This window comes from Bos grunniens, chromosome 5 (assembly GCF_055505025.1).
Source record: "Bos grunniens cultivar Pamir isolate PY7600 chromosome 5, Bosgru_T2T1.0, whole genome shotgun sequence".
Classification (NCBI taxonomy): domain Eukaryota; kingdom Metazoa; phylum Chordata; class Mammalia; order Artiodactyla; family Bovidae; genus Bos; species Bos grunniens.
In genome coordinates, this window is record NC_141169.1 from 84710064 (window position 1) to 84731123 (window position 21060).

Sequence of the window (21060 nt, forward strand, 5' to 3'; positions counted from 1 at the left end):
CTAGGAAGCTCCCCCTCTCTCCTCAGAAACATGGTGCCCAAGATGTGACAATGGCTCCTTATGGACTGCTAGTGAGCCTTCCTGAAACTCTGATGGTCTTTTCATTTGTCGTACAGATGGAGGGTGTTTTCATGAATCGAGCCAACAATTTGAGCTTAATCTGGGGATGTTTGTGTGTGGGTATAGCAGGCAGCTTACATGAATCCCAAACACAAGAGCCATCCCTGAAGGACAGACTGTGCTTATTTTGACCTTAATGATTGCTGATATAAAGACTGCAACAACACTACAAGTGGAAAACATGTTTCTGCAAGGTAAACACTGTGTTGGCCCAAACTGGCAATGATTGGTCAACTAGCAACATGTGTTAATAAAAAAACAAGAAACTATGTTCAGTGGCTTGTGTATGTGCAAAGTTACTTCAGTTGTGTCTGACTCTTTGCGACCCCATGGACTGTAGCATGCCAGACGCTTCTGTCCATGGGATCCTCCAGGCAAGAATACTGGAGTGGGTTGCCATTTCCTTCTCCAGGAGATCTGCCTGACCCAGGGATCGAACCCGGGTCTCTTACATCTCCTGCACTGGCAAGCGGGTTCTTTACCACTAGCATCACCTGGGAAGCATGCTCAATGGAGTGGTTGCCAAACTATGTCCAGGAATGCCAATATCCCCAGTCAGAAGTTGCTGGGAGAAAAAAACATATAGCTCCAGAAAGTAGGTTACTTAATGTTAGCTTCATCATCTGTAAGTCTCATCTCAAGATGACCTATAACCATGTAGTTTCTGAGCACAAAAATAAGCTGTAAATTGCCCCTTGGTCACCAAGGTTCTAAGCACCATTAGCCTGCATGTTAGCCTTAGAATGGAAAAGTCTGGTGAAAGTTCTAACTCTGCTGTTAGAGAACCATGGAATCCCTGAACAACTCAGACATTTACCCTAAACCTGAAATATTTTGATCATGAAATTGTGAATGCTTGTTGATGTGACCGCTATATAAACCATTTTATAGAACAAGAAATCTTCTTGTGATTGGACTTCCCTACTGGAATCCTTCCTCTTGATGGTCCAGCCTCTGAGGATCTCGATAAGGAACAGAGTCCCCAGCTGTTGGCAGTGGTGTACTGAATAAGTTCTTAGTGTAAGAGTTGCACGCCTATAGTCAAAAGGTGCTCATAGAGCAGTTCTGGTGAATGTGAACTCCTCAAAGGAAAATCAGGCACATCCAGTCCAGGTTCAGGTTAAAGTTGATCTGAGGGAGGGGGAGGGAATCTCAAGAGGGAGGGGATTTATATATATATATATATATATATATCTTTGAAAGTGTTAGTTGCTTGGTCAAGTCCGAATCTTTGGACTCTTTGTGACCCCATGGACTGTAGCCCGCCAGGCTCCTCTGTCCGTGGAATTCTCCAGGCAAGAGTATATATATATATATATATATATATATATTATATAATATGGTATTATATATTATATATATAGTATATATAGTATGACTGATTTCCGTTGTATGGCAGAAACCAACACAACATTGTAAAGCAATTATCCTCCAATTAAAAAATTGCTCTGAAAAGATTATGCCCTCCCCCCACGTCCAAGTAAATGCAACTCAAAATAAAAACATACATGTAAAATTATAAAATACATGCACATAAGTCTTACAGATTAGTGATTTTCCACACAGGGACAATTTCAAGTCTTAAATATAGAATACTTCAAAATTTATTTTTTCCTTCTTGAGTGGGCAATGTGGTGTGGTGTGTGTGTGTGTGTGTGTGTGTTGGGGCTCTGTGCATGGATCTGGTTTGCTTGGAAACTTCACTATAGACACAAGAAGAGAATGCTGCTGCTGCTAAGTCCCTTCAGTCGTGCCCGACTCTGTGCGACCCCATAGATGGCAGCCCACCAGGCTGCCCCGTCCCTGGGATTCTCCAGGCAAGAACACTGGAGGCAGTTGCCATTTCCTTCTCCAAAGCATGAAAGTGAAAAGTGAAAGTGAAGTCGCTCAGTCGTGTCCGACTCTTAGCAACCCCATGGACTGCAGCCTACCAGGCTCCTCCGTCCATGGGAGTTTCCAGGCAAGAGTACTGGAGTGGGGTGCCATTGCCTTCTCCCAAGAAGGTAATAGACCCTGGTTAAAGCCACTTGGACTTCACGTGGCTGCAAGAGCAAAGAATGCAGGGGTTCTTCGGATCTGCTCAACAAAAACATCTTAAACACACACTCCCTTTTTCATTTTCAAATCATATGAAGGATTGTCACATATAACCCACGTTTCTTCACATGTGACGCAGTTTATGGAAACCTCTATCTCAGGGACATAACAAGGATAACCTATGCATAACATGTTTATTCTCTCTTGGAGGAGGGGAACCGCAAACACACAAAGTGGCACTATCTTAATAAAAATTAAGAGGAACTATTTGATTTGTAATATTGAATGCACAGCCTTGGTTCTGCCTGTCCCCCAAATTTTCAGTGGGCATATTTTCTACAAAAATAGGCTAAAAAGTATGGATTTATTTTGTGGGCTCATTGAGGCAGAGTATCTGAAACATTTTGGGTTGTTTTTGAAATATTCAGGCTTGACAACTGACTTCAAACCCTTGATGCCAAGGACCAGACTAAACTGTGCTGGCCACGTGGTTCATGCCTGCTGCTGGAAGCTGCGTCTCCAGTGCAGACGCAGGGGACTGGGAACAAATTGCTCTGGGAACACGGATACAGCAGAGACTCTACCAGCAGAGAAGTCTTAAAGTAAAGGGATAATTTCCCACCGGAGAGTCATCTGCTTCTTTAGAAAGGCCCCAACTAGAGTATTCTTTACACATTTTATTGTCATCAATGGATGGCGCTAAGGAAGTCTTGTCATACACCCCCCCACACACACACACTCACATATATATCCTTAGAGAATTTCTAGAGCACCCACTGATTCATTATCTTGAAACAATGACAATAATCCCTTAATCTTGATGTGTAAATTAGTCAAATTGTTGAAAAAAAATTTTTTTTTCTCATAACCATTATGAAAATCCATTTGCTGAAATGAGAGTTTTGTCTCTTTTTAAAAGAGAACTTTTTGGCCTAAAGATCAAAAGACTTGCCAAGACATTTACCAAGTGCACAGCAGGGCTGGATGAGGATTACAGGCATGTGCTGGGGAGCCAGACAGCCTGGGTTAGAATCCTGGTTCTCCCCCCTTAACTATGAACCTTGGGCAAATTAATCAATCCCATGTGTCCCTCTGTGTCTTCATCTAACACTGGCTTCACAGCATTATTCTCAGGATCCAAAGAGTTGATATATGTACAGGGCTTAGAACAGTGGCTGGTACGCAGTAGCACTATTTAAGTATGTGTGAAATAAACACATTAGTAGACGTGGAAAGAGCTGCCTGTTCTCAGGACTTTTAGGATATCAATCTTTGTCTTCTATGTCAGGTGAGAGTAACAAAACATACTTGGCTTGTATAAAAGATGTAAATATTTACACAAATACGGAGAGATTACTCAGTTTTAACCGAGTATCTTAAATATGCTAAAAGCCTCAAAAGCACCAATGAAAGCCATGCCCCTCCGCTCCTTTAAATACGAATACATTTTCATTGGTGCACTAGCTCACACATGATGATTCTGCTTCTCCCACTGCAGAAAAGCATCGGGCCAAGTAAACAAGAGTGAGCCACAGCATCAAGTTTCTTCTCCATTTCAAGACATAAATATAGACTTGATCGGCCAAAGCCTATGGGCCACTTCTGCAGCGCTATAGCATTTTTCCTTCGCGGCTTTCAACTCAGCCGATAGCAACAAGCTTCTGGGTCAGAATCTGTAATTTAAAATCAAGTGGCTGGTTTTGCCTACAAGGCACAAATAAACTATCAATGTAAGTGTTTACGATGACCTTGGGAATGCCAGCAAATATATCTTGCTAGCAGCGCGGCTCCGGCCTCATCTGTCTTGCGGGTGACACGCCGGCGGCCGGCGCAGGACAGCGGGCAGAGGCGGGCGCCCCCTGCACTTATGTAACCGCGGCCCCGCGCTCGCCGCCTCTAATTGGTACCCGGCCGCCGCTTCAGCATTCAGTTACTTCGTGAGGAGGGCGGTTCGGCTTCAATTTAATTATCTTCCCAGTGGCAGGCAGGGTAAGACCCCTCTGCTCCTCGATGGGCAGGGGGAAGCGGCGGCAGCCCGGGGGCCTCCCGGAGGGCGGTGGGTACCGGGCCATTGCGCCTCCAATACAGGGAATGTGACTCCCGATTGTTTCCGCAAGCACATGAACCGGACACGGTTCTGAAAACCATCAAGGTGAGCCCCGAGAAAATAGAGCCACGAGAATAGGCAGGAGGCCCAATCCGCGGCCAGATGGCCCCCCAAGCTCAGGAGCAGAGTCCAAGGAGAAGAATGGAAGGATGCTTACAGGGCCTGCCAAAGGGCCGCCGGAAAGATTGTGCTAGTTTGAGATGAAAAGACAAGCTGCCGTGGCTATTTCTGTAAGGAAAAGGGGAGGGGTGTGTGTGTGTGTGTGTGTGGTGTGTGTGTGTGTGCGCGCGCGCGCGCTCACTAGCACAGGCTGCAGTGAGGCACTGTCATCACCCTCGGAGGATGGCTTGTGCTGGCCATCTGGGCGTTCAACACAAGGAAATTCTCTCCAAAGTGTGGCCAGGATATCAAGCACTAAAATGGTTCTGCTAGTAAGAAACCCCACAGGAAGGTGCATTTCATCCCCTCTCCTTTAAACGATGAGAGAAGCACAAGGGTAGAGTGGCTGTAGACTTTGGAAAACCCTGAGATTGACTGAAGCTTATTTTCGACCTGAAGATAATACAGCGGGCACCTTAGAGAGCTGGAAACTAGCATCATGAAAGGTCACATTCAGGAGAAGAGAAAGTGTTTCTGTAGTTGTCAATGTCTGTCACAGGTGGAAAAAAAAAGATAGCTAATGAGATCTTCCTAGTGGGGACTTCTCAACCTGGCTGACATTAGCAATGCCTTTTTTATTTTATTTATTTGTCCTTACTCCTTAAGTGAAGACGTTTGGGCTTTAGGGGCCTCTGTGAAGATGATACTGTCTCCTGGGATCATGGGGGAGAGGGAGAGGGAGATGAGGGCGTTTCATAGAAATTGATGAGCCCTTTTAACCTGATGAATGAAGTTCACATGGTTTAACATATCATTTCTTACTAGGCTTTCTGGCTTTGAAAAAAAAACCATTACTAAGCCTTGCAGTTTATTCAGACTTCTACTCAAAAAGTAAACAGGGATGATGTCTGCTTAGTCTGGCCTTCTTTAAGGAACACCCTCAGACAGAAAAAGTAAAATTTCCAAGTGAGGCACATCCACAAAAATTCTAACTCTATCAATTTTTAAAATAGCATCCATTCAATTTTTAAATTAGAAAAGTTACATCTAACTATTGGAGAACACCTCAAAATTGAATAGAAAAACCTACCAGAATGTATCTATAATCCCACCACTCAGAGAAACTATTTTTTTCTTCTCTGTACATAAGAGCTATTTTTTTATTTTTGTATGATCATACCATATATTTTGTGTAGCCAGTTTTTTTGTGAGTCAAAATAATTTGAATATTTCTTCACTAGTTACTCTTTTACAGTGACTTAAATATGTATACATAGATGTACGTATCAGCACATTGTTTTTTATGTCAATATACTGACATTTTATTTTCTTCATTTTTGTAATTTCCAAATGATATAGTTAATTTACTCTTATGCCCTATGCTTTCTTATTTTAGTGAAATAAAGAGTATCCAGTTTTTGTGTGTTTTCTTGTAGAAGAAAAGTAAACAATGTGAGTGGATACACATCCCCGCCCCCCCCCCAAAAAAACACCACCAACATTACAGAAAGCTTTTTGTTCTCTGCTGCAGGAGTCGAAAGAGAATGTACGAATTGAATTTCTACTAACTCTGATGGCTGAGTGGGGTGTTTATCTCCCTAAACTTCTAAAGGGTGTGTCTGTGTTTCCCTTTAGAGCAGATTCTACTGTGCAGTGAAAATGCTGTGTACTTGAATTGGCTCCAACCAAACACACCATCTCTAACAGGAAAAAGACACACACAGGAAAGACACACACTTGCTACACCAAGCATATCTCAATCTCCCACCTTTGCCCTCACACTCTTGGCACAGATCATTTGGGTGTACCCAATATACTTTTCTCTGCCTCAGTGATCCCACCTACAAGGGGAAATGCACTTAGACTGCTTTGTTATTAAAGTATTCTAAAAAAAAAAAATTCAAAATAGGAAAGTGGGCACTGATCTAAGACACCTTTTTCTTAGCCAAGTGTTTTGTTGAACTGACAAATTTTCGATATTCCTTTTAAGGGCATTGGAGGACAGACTTCATATGCTCCGTGCAAATCCAGTTCGTGGAAATTAAGACTTACCAAAAAAAAAGTCTGCATTACCTCTGGGGGCTGGATGAATACCCTCCTAAAACATTTTTTGGCCTGCCTAAAAATCCAATTTCTAGAATAATCAGATATGCAACCCCTTAAAAAGTCCTCCTTGATTTTGTACTCATGTTTCTTTGTATGTGACGATAAAAGAGAAAGAAAAATGACAACTTACTTTCATGGCAAACTGGATACATGTCCGTTCGTCAACTTGATAGGAGACACAAAGCATAAACAAACCGAGATAGGCCACTAAGCAGACCTGCAAGCAAGAACAAGGATGAAAGGATGTTATCGGGGCAAGCTTTCCAATGACATCAATCTCTGTGTCTTTCACCAGTAACATTCTTGTTATCAAGGTGTTCATTTCATTTGCTTATCTTTATGGGATATTTTTCCTCAGCTTGTGGAACGGAGTTTTAAAAATAGGAAAGTCAATTTATTTCAATTTAGCCAGTATTTATTAAGCCCTTTTGATGTGCCAGGTGCTATGCAAGGTCCTTCAGTGCATACGATGATGAACAAAACTTCCTCAACCTCAGTAACTGTATAGTCCAGGCCAGGCCACAGTAAGTGCACACACTATTCTAAGGCAGGGCATTCTGTGTCAAATGCTATTCAGAGAAGTACAAAAAGAGGAAAAAAACAACATTGAGTTGGGCAATTAAAAAAGCCTTTGCTAAAGAGGTGGATTTGAAATGGTTCTTGAAAGGGATGATGATAATAGTAATGATCACTAACAGTCACTGGATACTTTGTGGCTGGGGCTCTTCTAAGTTTTGTGTGGATTTCTTCATGTAATCAGGACAAAACCCTATGAAGTAGGTGCTATTATGATCCCTGTATTATAAATGAGGAAACAGAAGCACAAAGCTAGTAAATGCTGGAGCCAGCCCTTAAATCAGGTAGCTTGGGTGAATCAGTATGGGCAATAGCACAGACACAGGAGTGTGTGTGGAAAGAGGGATAAACATGTATCCACTGTGGAAATAACAAAATATAGAGCAGGAAAGGTAGGTGGAAAATCTGGGGAGGTAGAACTGATTTAGCAAAGAGTGGGGCTCCCTTGAGCACTTTTGATCAGGGGAATGACATTTTTCAAGACATGTTTCAGGAAAATGAGCAGTGGGTGTTGGGTGGTTTGGCAGTGAAAACATCAGAATCTTGTTTTACTCATCTAAAAGCAGGATTAATCCATCCAGTGGGCCAGAGCTCAGAGGGTGGTGGACAGCGGCAGAGAAAGAGGTGAGAGGAAAGGTGAAGTAAAAGTAAAATCTATACATCTTGACTATTGTGTGACTGATGGGTGGACAGTGGAATGGGAGAAATAGAAAGCTATCTTCAAGCTCTTGAGTGTCAGTGACGGAAAAAGCGGGGCTGCGCCTGACAGAAAGAAGGCTGCAAGAGGCATGGCAGCTTATAAAACATAATCTATGTTTAAAACAATTTTTAAAATCAAAGCACAGTTAATTTATAATGTTGTGTTAGCTTCAGGTGTACAACAAGGTGATTCAGATACACACACACACGCATGCATATATATATATATATATATTTCTTTTTTAGGTTCTTTTCTATTATAGGTTATTATTAGATATTGAATATAGTTCTTTGTGCTATACAGTTGGTCCTTCTTGTTTACCTATTTTATATATAGTGTTTATCTGCTAATCCCAAACTCCTAATTTATCTCCCTCCTCAGACAGTAAAGAATCTGCCTGCAATGCGGGAGACCCAGGTGCAATCCCTAGGTCAGGAAGATCCCCTGGAGAAGGAAATGGCAATCCACTCCAGGATTCTTGCCTGGAAAATCCCATGGGCAAAGAAACCTGGCAGGCTACCATTCATGGGGTCACAAAGAGTCGGACATGACTGAGCAAGTAACACTTTCACTATATATATATATATTTTTTTTTAAGGTTCTTTTCCATTATAGGTTATTACAAGACACTGTATATAGTTCCCTGTGCTATACAGTAGGTCTTTGTTGTTTATCTATTTTATATATAGTAGTTTGTATCTGCTATGTTTATCTGTTTTATATATAGTAGGAAATGGCAACCCACTCCAGTATTCTTGCCTGGAGAATCCCAGGGATGGCAGAGCCTGGGGGCCTGCCATCTACGGGGTCGCAGAGAGTCAGACACGACTGAAGAGACTTAGCAGCAGCAGCAGTTTGTATCTGCTAATCCCAAACTCCCCCTCCACCCCCACTATCCCCTCTGGTAACTATAAGTTTGTTTCCTATGTCTGTGAATTTATTTCTGATTTGTAAATAAGGTCATTTATATCATTTCTTAAGAGCCCATATATAAGTGATATCATATGATATTTTGCTTTTTCTGACTTCACTTAATGTGATCATCTCCAGGTCCATTCATTTGTTGCAAATGGCATTATTTAATTCGTTTCTATGGCTGAATAATGTTCTGGAGAAGAGACTAATTTGAAAAGGTATGAACTCCAGAGTTCATGGCAGCACTATTTACAGTGGCCAAGACATGGAAGCAACCTCAGTGTCCATCAACAGATGAATGGATAAAGCAGATGTGGCACATTAAACACGTGTGTGGATAGTGCTCAGTTGTGTCTGACTCCACGGACCAGCAGGCTCCACTGTCCATGTAATTTTCCAGGCAAGAAGACTGGAGTGGGTTGCCATTTCCTACTCCAGGGGCTCTTCCCAATCCAGGGATCGAAACCACATCTCTTGTGTCTCCTGCACTGGCAGCAGACTCTTTACCACTGTGCCACCTGAGCTTCCCGACATAAAACATACTCGATCTGATTTCCTTTTTAGTGCATTAGTTTCTTAAACTCTGATTTAGAGTTTCTAATCAAAGCATACCTATTCACACTCAACTTTGGAAACCTTAAAATGTTGCTAAGTTCTACTTTAGGATGGAAAACATAAGCAACCAAACTGCGTTTTCCAATAAGCACAGTTTTCCTAGAGACAAAGTTGGAAGTGTGGCTGAGAGTCGCCCAGCAAGTCAATGAATGGCTGGTTTGGTGATATCATAACTCCTACCCTCCAGGGCCAGCTTTGAACCTTGGACCAGCTCTGCTAGAGCAGTAGATCTATTTATTTACAAAGCCCACATAGCATTTTAAGGTAGCACCTCTATTCCATTCTCCCTTTGATTACAAAATCAGTAAGTATCTTGTGCCCTCACAGGTTCCCAAGTTGAGAGTTGGTCAGGTTTCCACTGGGCTGTGAAGCCAAAGCCAAGCCTTCTTTGAGTGCAAGCTGTTTTCAGGGTTTTCTGCCATTAGAACAGGCTGATGGTTAAAGAACATAGATGACATTTCTGGTGGAGAGCCAGAGTGTGGGTTGGAGAGGTTTGGGTAGAAAATACAGCAGATAGAACCCAGAAAGGCAGCTTTTCAGCAGAGCATTGACAAATGTGCAGGTAATGATACAGAAATTATTTGTGTAGTCCACAATGTGGCTGTATTTTCAAGTGAGGCATGAAGTTCTTTTTCAAAGTTTGTTTTAAAAATATATCTAGAGAGGGGGATTCAAGAGAGAGGGAACATACGTACATGTATGGCTAATTCATGTTGATGTATGGCAGAAATCAAACCAATATTATAAAGCAATTATCCTTCCATCAAAAATAAATAAATTTTTAAAATATATAAATATATCTAATTGAAGTGTAAATTTGATAAGGCCTACTGAACGACCTCACTTTCACTTTTCACTTTCATGCATTGGGGAAGGAAATGGCAACCCACTCCAGTGTTCTTGCCTGGAGAATCCCAGGGACAGGGGAGCCTGGTGGGCTGCCGTCTCTGGGGTTGCACAGAGTCGGACACGACTGAAGCGACTTAGCAGCAGCAGCAGCAGCAGCATAGGGGCTTACTGTGTATTTTTCAAATTAAGAATCTACAGAACTGAAACAATGGAAGAAAGACCTTTTTTTGTTTATTGGCCACAAGCCCAATGGAGACTTTTAAACTTGCTTCCGTGGGGACTGTCAGACCCTAAGCATGTGTCTGGGGTCCTTTGTTAACATCTGTCCACAGGTGCACAGAGTCAGGCTCTCTTCCACGTGACTGCTTTTGTCCCTGGCGGCTGCTGGGAAGTTGGCAACTGCCAAGACTCTCCCCTTTGTCTTTAGGAGAGACACGTTCCAACAATCAAGCCTAACCGACCAGTATCTTAAAAATCTAACTCTGCCTTCCTTGCACAATTTTTTTGACTTCAGTAATATCTACTACTGTGAAGCCTTAATTTAGCTTGTTTCCAGCAAGAAGTAGCACAGAAACATATACTCTTACTCTAGAGTATTTCATTTAGTCATTAGATAGAATTTTTTTTTTTTTTTTTGAGGCCAGACTTTTTTCAACATCTCCAGGAACTGAGTGATAAGAAAGTTTCAGCCTTCAAGGAGCTCTCAGTCCAGTGGGGATGAGAGTGAAGTTACAATACCATGTAAGTACTAGACTATGTCTGCTGTAATACATGGAAAGGGTGATTTAATCTGAAGGTAACTTGAAGACACTTCCTGAAAGATGGATTTTAAAAGGTAAGCAGGAATCAAGCAGAAGAATGTGAGGAAGAGTAGAGAGAGTACTAGCAGGTACAAAAGCATGGAGAAATGCCCAGTAAACATCCTTTCCCGTAGTTCCGGTGCAGAGGATGCAAGAAGAAAAAGTAAAAGACGAGCTTGCAGAGATGGACAGGAAGTAGGTCCCAAAGGACTCATTTCAGTCTAGGACATTTGAAGAAAGGAGTTATGTGATTGACTTTGCCTTTTAGAATGGTCTTTCTGGCTGTGAAGAATGGATTAGGGGAGGAAGACCAGCTAGAAAGTTCTTCTTATCTACAGAGAAACGGAGCATGCCTGAGCTCAGGTAACTGAGAGAAAGGAGGTGTGTCTGAGTGATGTGAAGGAAGCAGATCTAAGGCTCTGAGAACTAATTAGATGTGAAGGCTGAAGGAGAGGGCGGGATCCGTGTGATGCTCAGTTACTGCCATGAGGTGCCAGGTGGATGGAGTTCACATTTAATAAGTCACGCTTAATAAGAGGAAAAGCAGAATGGGAACTGAAACCAGTGAAGCCCACATGAACTCAAAGGTCAGTCACATGGGCCTAGAACTCAGGAAAGAGGTCTGAGCTGAAGATAAGCCCTTGAGGCAATGGAAACCATCAGAAATGCTGTTTCACCCAGAGACAGTCTAGAGAAAACAAAAAAGAGCCAAAGAAGTTACCCAGTTATGAAGAATCTTTGGATGGTTTGAACAGAAAGCACCTCAAATACACTTCTTATAACTTTGGTTGTACCCCATGACATGTCTAAATACTATGAAAATGATAATCCTTTTGGATTTTTGAAGGTTTCAGCTTCTATGTCCTGCTGTTGCTGCTGCTAAATCACTTCAGTCGTGTCCGACTCTGTGCGACCCCATAGACGGAAGCCCACCAGGCTCCCCCGTCCCTGGGATTCTCCAGGCAAGAACACTGGAGTGGGTTTCCATTTCCTTCTCCAATGCATGAAAGTGAAAAGTGAAAGTGAAGTCGCTCAGTTGTGTCCGACTCTTAGCGACCCCATGGACTGCAGCCCACCAGGCTTCTCCATCCATGGGATTTTCCAGGCAAGAGTACTGGAGTGGGGTGCCATTGCCTTCTCAGGCTTCTATGTCCTAGTGTAGGTTATTTGCTATAAAGCCTGGATCAATCCAACATATTTTAACTTCTTGGCTCAATTGGCTCTGGAAGGAGAGTGAGGGAGTTCATTTTCTCACCTACAGCTCTGCATATTAGAACAATATTTTTTTTAAATGTTTGTCCAAATTGTTTTAGATAAATGTTAAAACACAAAATATTATAGATACAATTGAAAGCATTATTACCCTCCCAGTCCCAAAGATGAACACTATCCTGAGGTTGATCTGCAACTTTCCTAATAATTTTTCCCATTACCCTTAATTACATACATCTCCATAACAAAACATAGTATCATATTATTTCTTATATTTGTGTAAGTCTTACCATACTACAGTATGCTTTTGTAACTTGCTTTTATTCATTTTTAATTTAAGGATAATTGCTTCACAGTATTATGTTGGTTTCTACCAAACATCAGTATGAATCAGTCATAGAGAACAATACTTTCTTATCAGAGAGTTTATTGGAATTTAGAATGCAAGCACCTTATAGAAAAGTAGTATTTATTGAATTGTTGTTGTTCAGTCACCAAGTCGTGTCCGACTCTTTGTGACCCCATAGACTGCAGTACTCCAGGCTTCCCTGTCCTTCAACATCTCCTGGAGTTTGCTTAGATTCATGTCCATGAGTAAGTGAAGCTATCTAACCATCTTATCCCCTCACTGTCCTCTTCTCCTTTTAGCTTCAATCTTTCCCAGCATCAGGGTCTTTCCTAATGGGTTGGCTCTTCCCAACAGGCAGCCAAAGTATTGGAGCTTCAGCTTCACCATCAGTCCTTCCAGTGAATATTCAGGGTTGATTTCCTTTAGGATTTATTGAATAGTTAAAGCTGAAGGCTTTATGACCACAGGGAGCAAAGCAGATTTCTCATACCAGACCAAGGGTCTTGTTTCCTGAGCTGGCAGGACCTGGGCATGCCAGGAAGACAGGGTGTTCTGGCTTCCCCAGGCAGGAAAGGGCAAGTTCTTGTTCATGAGCAGTGACACTTGCCAGGACTCTCTGGAACAACATTCTTGGATTCTGGGCAAGGGCTTCCATTAGATATGGGGAGGTGAAGCCCATGGAATAGGAAAAAGGCAGTTATATAAGATTTTCAAGAAGGCATCCATTGGACCAGGGGCAGACAGGTGGAATCACTGAACAAAATCAGACAGGACCTGGGTGGCAATGAGAAAACTAGTGCTGAGGGGTTAGCCTCGAAGAGCTTGTTAAGATCTAGTTCATATACAGATGGATAATTACGTTGATAGCAAAAGCTTGAAAGAAGTTTTTAATGAATAAAGAAAAAAGCCATCATTTAAAACCTATTCTTGGATGCGTGTTTCTGCAGTCTGTTCAGCAAGAAGGGAAAACCTAAGTGGTGAATTTCACATTCTAAAGAGCTTCTTTGTCTGCTCAGAGTGAAGACTGCATCATCTCTTGTGAGTTAGAAAGTTAGGCAGAGTCGAAATGTTCTCTGAATCTTAAGTCCATGTCCTGAGTCTTGTCACTCTTGGTTGTTATGTTATTTGGCCTGTTGTATGTGCAGTGGTGCATTTTGAGGGTTGGCTTATTATGAATAAAGACTGAATCTTGCACCCAGGGTCTTGCAGATTTACCTGCATATCATTTTTTTCCCCTTTTCATTCTGACATAGCAAGAAGGTATCACCCTAAAACATTTTGTGAGAATGTGAATTATTGGTATTTACTTCGCTCCACGTCATATTTATATTCTGGTCTTGTGACATTCACACAACCTCCAATTTATTTGTTTTCTTCTTTTTGTTGTCGACAGAGCTGCCTGACAGGGCTATCTGGGGAATATAACCTCCCCTGTCAAATGCCTTTCAAGGTTTCTCTCCTCCTTTCATCTTCCCTTTCATTTGTGTACCTGAAATGTGATTCTATTTCTGTAAGTTAATCAACGTTCACCCTTGTATTTAAAGTACTTTAATTCAGTCAATAGAGTAACGAAATGAACTCTCTTCTCATGTTTGCACAGCCAAAATGATCAACATGAAATGGAGCAGAACTATAAATGTTTCTCTGGATATTTCTTAAGAAAATTTCTATGGATTTTCACCTATTTAGTAGAATTTAAGGTAGTGTATCAGAAATAATTTGCAACAAATGATAGGTAGATTGCAATCTGTCAAATGAAGCAGTCTCAAAAGAATTGCTTATGAATACATAGCTTATCAGAGACTTAAAAATATACAAGAGGACATTTCATGAGACTCTATTAAAAGATGTCTATTGGATCAAGATTTCTGAAGAATGGGATAGAATATTTTAGTACAGCTTAAGCATTTTTACTAGATTCTCATTACAACTGCCTCTGGTAAGAGGTAACCACAAGTCTAAACTAGTGGTTCAGAGTTACTTGGAGGACTTGGTGAAAACTCCTTTATCTCCAGGATTTCTGATCCAATAGGTCTAGGGCAGAGAGAACTTGCGTTTCTAACAAATAAGACCACACTTTGAGAACACTTGGCACCCCACTCCAGTACTGTTGCCTGGAAAATCCCATGGACGGAGGAGCCTGGTAGGCTGTAGTCCATGGGGTCGCTAGGAGTCGGACATGACTGAGCGACTTCACTTTCACTTTTCACTTTCATGCATTGGAGAAGGAAATGGCAACCCACTTCAGTGGGTTAGCCTGCCTGCTAAGTCGAGTCAGTTGTCTGACTCTTTGCAACCCTATGGACTGGAGCCCACCAGGCTCCTCTGTCCATGGGATTCTCCAGGCAAGAACACTGAAATGGGTTGCCACTCCCTCCCCCAGAGGATCTTTCCAACCCAGGGATCAAAAACCCCGTCTCCTGCATTGAAGGAGGATTCTTTACTGCTGCACCACCAGGGAAGCCCTGAGAACCACTAGTCTAAGTTAAAAATGTACTCTTCTAAATGCTGATGCCCAGTATGGGGTTTATCTGAACGGTTAGGGGTTAGAAGTGATACACTGACTTGTGGAGTTTCCTACAGAAGAGTTGTTTATTACCAGTAGTAATGAAATGTGACAATAGTTTCCCCATAAATTCAGTCATGGCTATTGTAGCAAAATTCCTTAAAATTGGAGGGAAAAACACTTTGTCTTCATTACCACTTGAATATGACCTCATTCTAGAGCCTGTAGCCTTAGTGTGTGTGGTCGATGATTGGGGAGCATCTCTAAGTCACAGTGTGATGTGGCACTCCGCTACTGTTGACAGGCACTGCCTACGGCACTCCAAGCCAGAGTAGAGCAAACATCCAATACTGGATCATCTCTTTAGCAGGGTGCTGGTAAACGATGACCAGCTACAGGGGTGGGAGCTGCTAGTTGCAGCATTTGCTAATTTCCATGGTGGAAATACTGCTACCAGTGCCGATTTAAAGCTACTAATGTGAAGTCACTGAGCACAGAGTTGGGAAGAGATGTACACAATTAGTTTTCACTAGCCCATCAGCTGTACCCTAGCGCACCCCACACCCCTACTGCACTGTCTGTCCATCAGAGGTGCCCTAGAGCATCCTGCACTTCCTACCACATTGTATGCCTTCTCTTTGGAAGCATCTGGTTACCAAGTGGCATTAGTTTGTAACTAAAGAGCAAAGTTTGGCACCTGATGCAAAAAGCTGACTCACTGGAAAAGACGCTGATGCTGGGAAAGATTGAAGGCAGGAGGAGAAGGGGACAACAGAGGATGAGATGGTTGGATGGCACCAGACTCAATGGACATGAGTTTGAGCAAGTCTTAGAAGATGGTGAAGGACAGGGAAGCCTGGTGTGCTGCAGTCCATGGGTTCACAGAGTCGACATGACTGAGCAACTGAACAGCAATAACAAAGAGTAAAGTTTGACACGTTACTTTTTATTAGTTGTTTGGAATCACTGAAACTAGCCTACAGAATCAGTATAAAGGTGCAATAGTATAAAGGTGCAGGGGAATAAGCTAGCGAGAAATCCTAGTACTCATTTCCTAATTTGTGAAAATGGAGTAAGAATTGTGGCAGCACAATCTCTGAGCTCTTGTTACTCATGACCATGCCAATGTAGGCATCAATCCCCAATTGAGTTGAGCTCAGAAGCTTTATTGTGGTAGGCACTAGGAAGAAGTGTAAGACAGGGTCTTTGTTTTTTAGAAGTTGTTTAATCTCTACTTTGCAGAGAAATTGAGGCATGGGAAAATTAATCGCCATGGAGAATGTCATTGACCAGGATAGATCCAGTGTTAAGAATAAGCAGCCCATAGCAACTCATTTAAACTGTTATTTCCTGACTGCTCATCAAAACCTCTCATGCTGGGACTTCCCTGGTGGTCCAGTGGTTAAGAATCTGCCTGACAATGCACAGGACCCAAGTTCCATCCCAGATCTGGGAAGATCCCACATGCCGTGGGACAAATAAGCCCGTGTGCCACAACTACTGAACCCAAGCTCTAGACCCCACGAACCACGACTACGAGCCCATGTGCCATAACTCCTGAAGTCTACATACCTACAACCTGTGCCCCACAATAAAAGAAGCCACCAAAATGAGAAGCCCACGCACTGCAACTACAGAGTAAGCCCCTGCTTCTTGCAACTAAAGCCCATGCACAGCAACAAAGACCCAGTGTAGCCAAAAATTAATCAATTAACTAATTAACTAAAAAACTCTCATGCATTCATAATGTAAGGAACATTGAATCAACTGTGATTTTTTTTTTCCTGCTGTGCCTTAGTTTTTAAAGACAACAAAGTGTTTTCTGTTAATCAGATAGGCTGTAAATATGGTAGAATGATGAAGTTATCCACTCTCCACAATTGTTATTATATTTTTTTAAGTTGTATTTTAAGGTAAAAACAAGATAAAAGGACTAAAAACTACTCTAATCAGATAAGATGAGAAAGGTAAAAATAACTCAGAAGCATGAAACATCAAGTTACAGTTCATTCAACAAGTGATTACTGCTTCTTTAGTTTTGTCAAAATCAAGTCTGGAACTATAATCAAGGAGACAGTGCTGCATAGTGGAACAAACGTGGACTTTAGAGTCCGAATCTTGACCTTGCCACTTTGCACCTAAAAGATCTTGAACAAAATTATAGCTTCTCAGCCTTGGTTTTGTTATCTGTGAGATGCAAACAATACTGCCTTCTTTTGACAGTCAATTAAAGAATTAATGATAATGTAAGTAAGGGGCCTAGGATAATATCTTATCAAATGGATAATAACTTCTAGTGGTTACTACCATAATTATTATTGCAATTAGAGTCATTCATATATTTATTACAGTAAGCCAAATTTAGAGTATATTTCAGGGGTCAGAAATGTATTACCAACTTAAGCAGGTTTAGAACTGAAAACACATGTACTGTCTTGGTTACAAATATCACACTATTTTTTATTAGCACCAGTGGATACTTGGTGCAATCTTTATGTAAGAAAAACTAATTAACAAGTCTAGATTGTTTGACATTTTAATGCTAATATTGAGCAGTTTTATGTGCCAGGCATTAAACTAAGAACTCTTTGTAAATTATCTTCTTTGGTCTTCATAAAATATCCTTGAGATAGTTGCTGTTATTATCCCGTTTTTATAGATGAGGAAACTAAAGTTCAGAATGGTTTTATGCTCAAGGTCATATAGCAAATACAGAGCTCAAGGCTGTATGTGGTCAGGAGTACAGAGCCTGACTCTTAACCATTACACATCCTGGCTGCCTCTCTCTGGAGGACTCTAGACAGCCCTATAAGAGAAGCAGAGCTGCAGAGATTTAGAAAACATTCCATCATCTGCCCCTCTCCTTGTGGGAGGGCAGGAAGCTCTGCTCCTGAGGCAGGGCTTGTGTAAAGATCAGTCTTTGAGATCTAGACTCTGTCTAGGCTGGGGGATGGGGACACAGTCGTTGAGACTCAATCTCATCATGTATAAAACAGAGAAAATAAAACTTACTTTATAATTTAAGGATCATAAATAATGCGCTCAGAAGGGTAGTAGGCACTATTTTTTTCCATCTCATATGACCTCAAACTGTGCCAGTGTAACTTACTCTGAAATTTGAGCTGAAATGAATGATATAAATAGATGTAGCCCTCTATCGCATCTTAGAAATAATCTCATTCTCTTCATTTAATAAGTGTTCACTGTGTATCTACCATGTGCTAGAAAGTCTTTGAGGCTCTGGCGATACTAGAGGCTCCAGAGGCTCTGGAGAGTTATGAGAAGAGGCAAAAATTGCTGCTTTGATAGAGCCAATGCTTTAAAGTGGAGAGGCAGAACTTAACAAGTGAATTAAATAGAAATATAATGTGTTGGGGCTTCCCTGATGGTCCAGTGGCTGAGACTCTGTGCTCCCAATGCAGGGGGCGGGGCCTGGGTTCAATCCCTGATCAGGGAAGTATATCCCACATGCCACAACTAAGGATCCTACATGCTGCAAATAAGATCTGGTGTAGCCAAATAAATAAGTATATATTTTTTAAAGAAATGTAATGTGTCAGTCATTGAGAAGAGCTATGGAGAGCATAGCACTTAACATCATGGCTTCTTTTTCACACAAACATGACATATAGTAATCAGCAAAACATAAATTAATCCTTAAAGTGGTATGTTTTCCCTAAAAATGAATTGGTAATACCCAGAAATTCCTTAAGACAAGATGGTAGACTCTAGATTGTTTCTTATGAGACTCTCATTGATTATTATTCCAAGAACATGTATCCACTCTAAGTTAGCTAAGACCTCACAGGCTCCCAGAGAATGGACAACAGAGGATAACTACATAAAGGTTTAGAGCAAAATGGGCTGCACCTAAACGGCAGAAACTGGGTCAGTATATCTTAGCTCTGGATCTGACAGATCGGGATTCAAAAGCCACCTCCATCACTTTTTAGCTTTCAGTCTCAGACAAGGTAACCTCTTTGAGCCTCAGCTGCATCATCTTGGGATGATAACCACAGTACCTACTTCATAAATTGCTATGAAGATTATATAAGACAGCATGTGTAAAAGGTTTATTATAGTACCAGCACACATGAAGCAGTCAATAGTTGTTTGTCAAATACATAAATGAATAAATGAATCCATTCATTGAGAGATTTGGGCTACTTTTGCTTTCATAGCAAAGACCTACTTTTCAAAAATCTTTCTAATAATGTGACCTAAATAGCTTGCAAACACCTAAGAATTATAAAACCTCTTTCTCTATTTCTTTTCTTTTGTGCTACAAATCTAAATATTTATTATGTACTACTCAGGAAGTGCCAATCCTGGTAACCATGCTGAGCTGTATGTGTTTCTCTGATTACACTATTATGGTTTTACAAAGATAAGCATTTAATTTCTGAAAAAAAAATGCCATGCAGTTAAAAATATTTTCTATCCATAACAGATCCAAAATTAATGTTACTTTTTTTAAAAAGCAAAATTGTTTCAGCCTAACTTAGTGTGCAGATATTAATAGGAAGTTCCAAAAGTGATAGGCATGTAAAAGTAAAGGTTCCAAATTAACCAGAATTTATGGCAGAATCGAACACCAGGACGAGAGGAGAACACACTTATGGTCAATTAGTGTACAACAGAGGTGAATATACAGTGGAGAAAAGACAGTCTCTTCAGTAAGTGGTGCAAGGAAAACTGGACAGTTCCATGTAAAAGAATCAAATTAGAATACCCTCTAACACTGCATACAAAAATAAACTGAAAATGGATTAAAGACCTAAATGTAAGACCAGAAACCATAAAATTCCTAGAGGAAAACATAGGCAGAACACTTTGACATAAATCATAGCAATATTTTTTTGGATCTGTCTTCTAAAGCAAAAAAAAAAAAATAAACAAAAATAAACAAATGGCGCCTAATTAAACTTCAAAGCTTTTGCACAGCAAGGAAACCATTGACAAAATGAAAAGGCAACCTGCTTAATGGGAGAAAATACTTGCAAATGATATGACCAATAAGGGGTTAATATCCAAAATGTATAAACAGCTCATGCAACTTAACATAAAAAAAAAAATTTAAACATGGGCAGAAGACCTAAATAGATATTTTTCCAAAGAGGAAATGCAGATGGCCAACAGGGACATTAAAAGATGCTCAACGTGGCTAGTCATCAGGGGAATGCAAATCAAAACCACAATGATGTATCACCTCATACCTGTCAGAATGGTTGTCGTCAATGAGAACACAGATACAAATGTTAGCAAGGATATGGAATAAACGGAACTCTCCTACACTGTTGGTAGGAATGTAAATTGATGCAGTCATTATGGGAAAGAGTTTGTAGGTTCCTAAAAATAGAACTCCCATATGATAAAGCAATTCCACTCCCAGGTATATACACATGAAAAAAAGAAAAACATAATTTGAAAAGATACATGAACCCCAATGTTCACAGCAGCAATATTTTCAAAACAGGCAAGAGATGGAAGCAACCTAAGTGTCCATCAACAGATAAATGGATAAAGCAGATGTGATATAAATATATGATATATGTGACATATATGATAGTGATATATATATGGTCTATATATGAAGATGTGCTATATATATCATACACACATATATAATATGTGTATAATATATATAATATATATATAATATAATATAATACTCAGCCATAAAAAAGAATGAAATTTTGCCATCTGCAGTAATATGGATGGTCTTGGAGGGCATTATACTAAGTGAATTAAGTCAGACAGAGAAAGACAAATACTATAAGCACTTATATGTGGAATCTAAATACAATAAACAAGTGAATACAACAAAAAGGAAGCAAACCTACAGATACAGAGAACAAACTACTGGTTACGAGTGGTGAGATGTGGAGAGGGCAATATAGGAGTAGGAGATTAAAATGTGCACACTATTTTGTATAAAATAACATACAAGGATCTATTGTACAACACAGGAAATACAGCCATTATTTTATAATAACCATAAATGGAGTATAACCTTTAAAAATTGTGAATCACTATATTTTACACCTATAACATATAATCACCTATACT

General features: G+C 40.7%; 1 protein-coding gene across 1 annotated transcript in view; it reads right to left on the reverse strand.

Moving 5' to 3' along the window:
• Positions 1-21060, reverse strand: part of SSPN (sarcospan) — a 45966-nt gene that overhangs the window by 4402 nt on the left and 20504 nt on the right. Inside the window, exon 2 of the mRNA XM_086401656.1 lies at positions 6600-6686. Within this exon, the coding sequence (XP_086257782.1) occupies positions 6600-6686 (87 nt within the window). The remainder of the gene's footprint in view (positions 1-6599; positions 6687-21060) is intronic.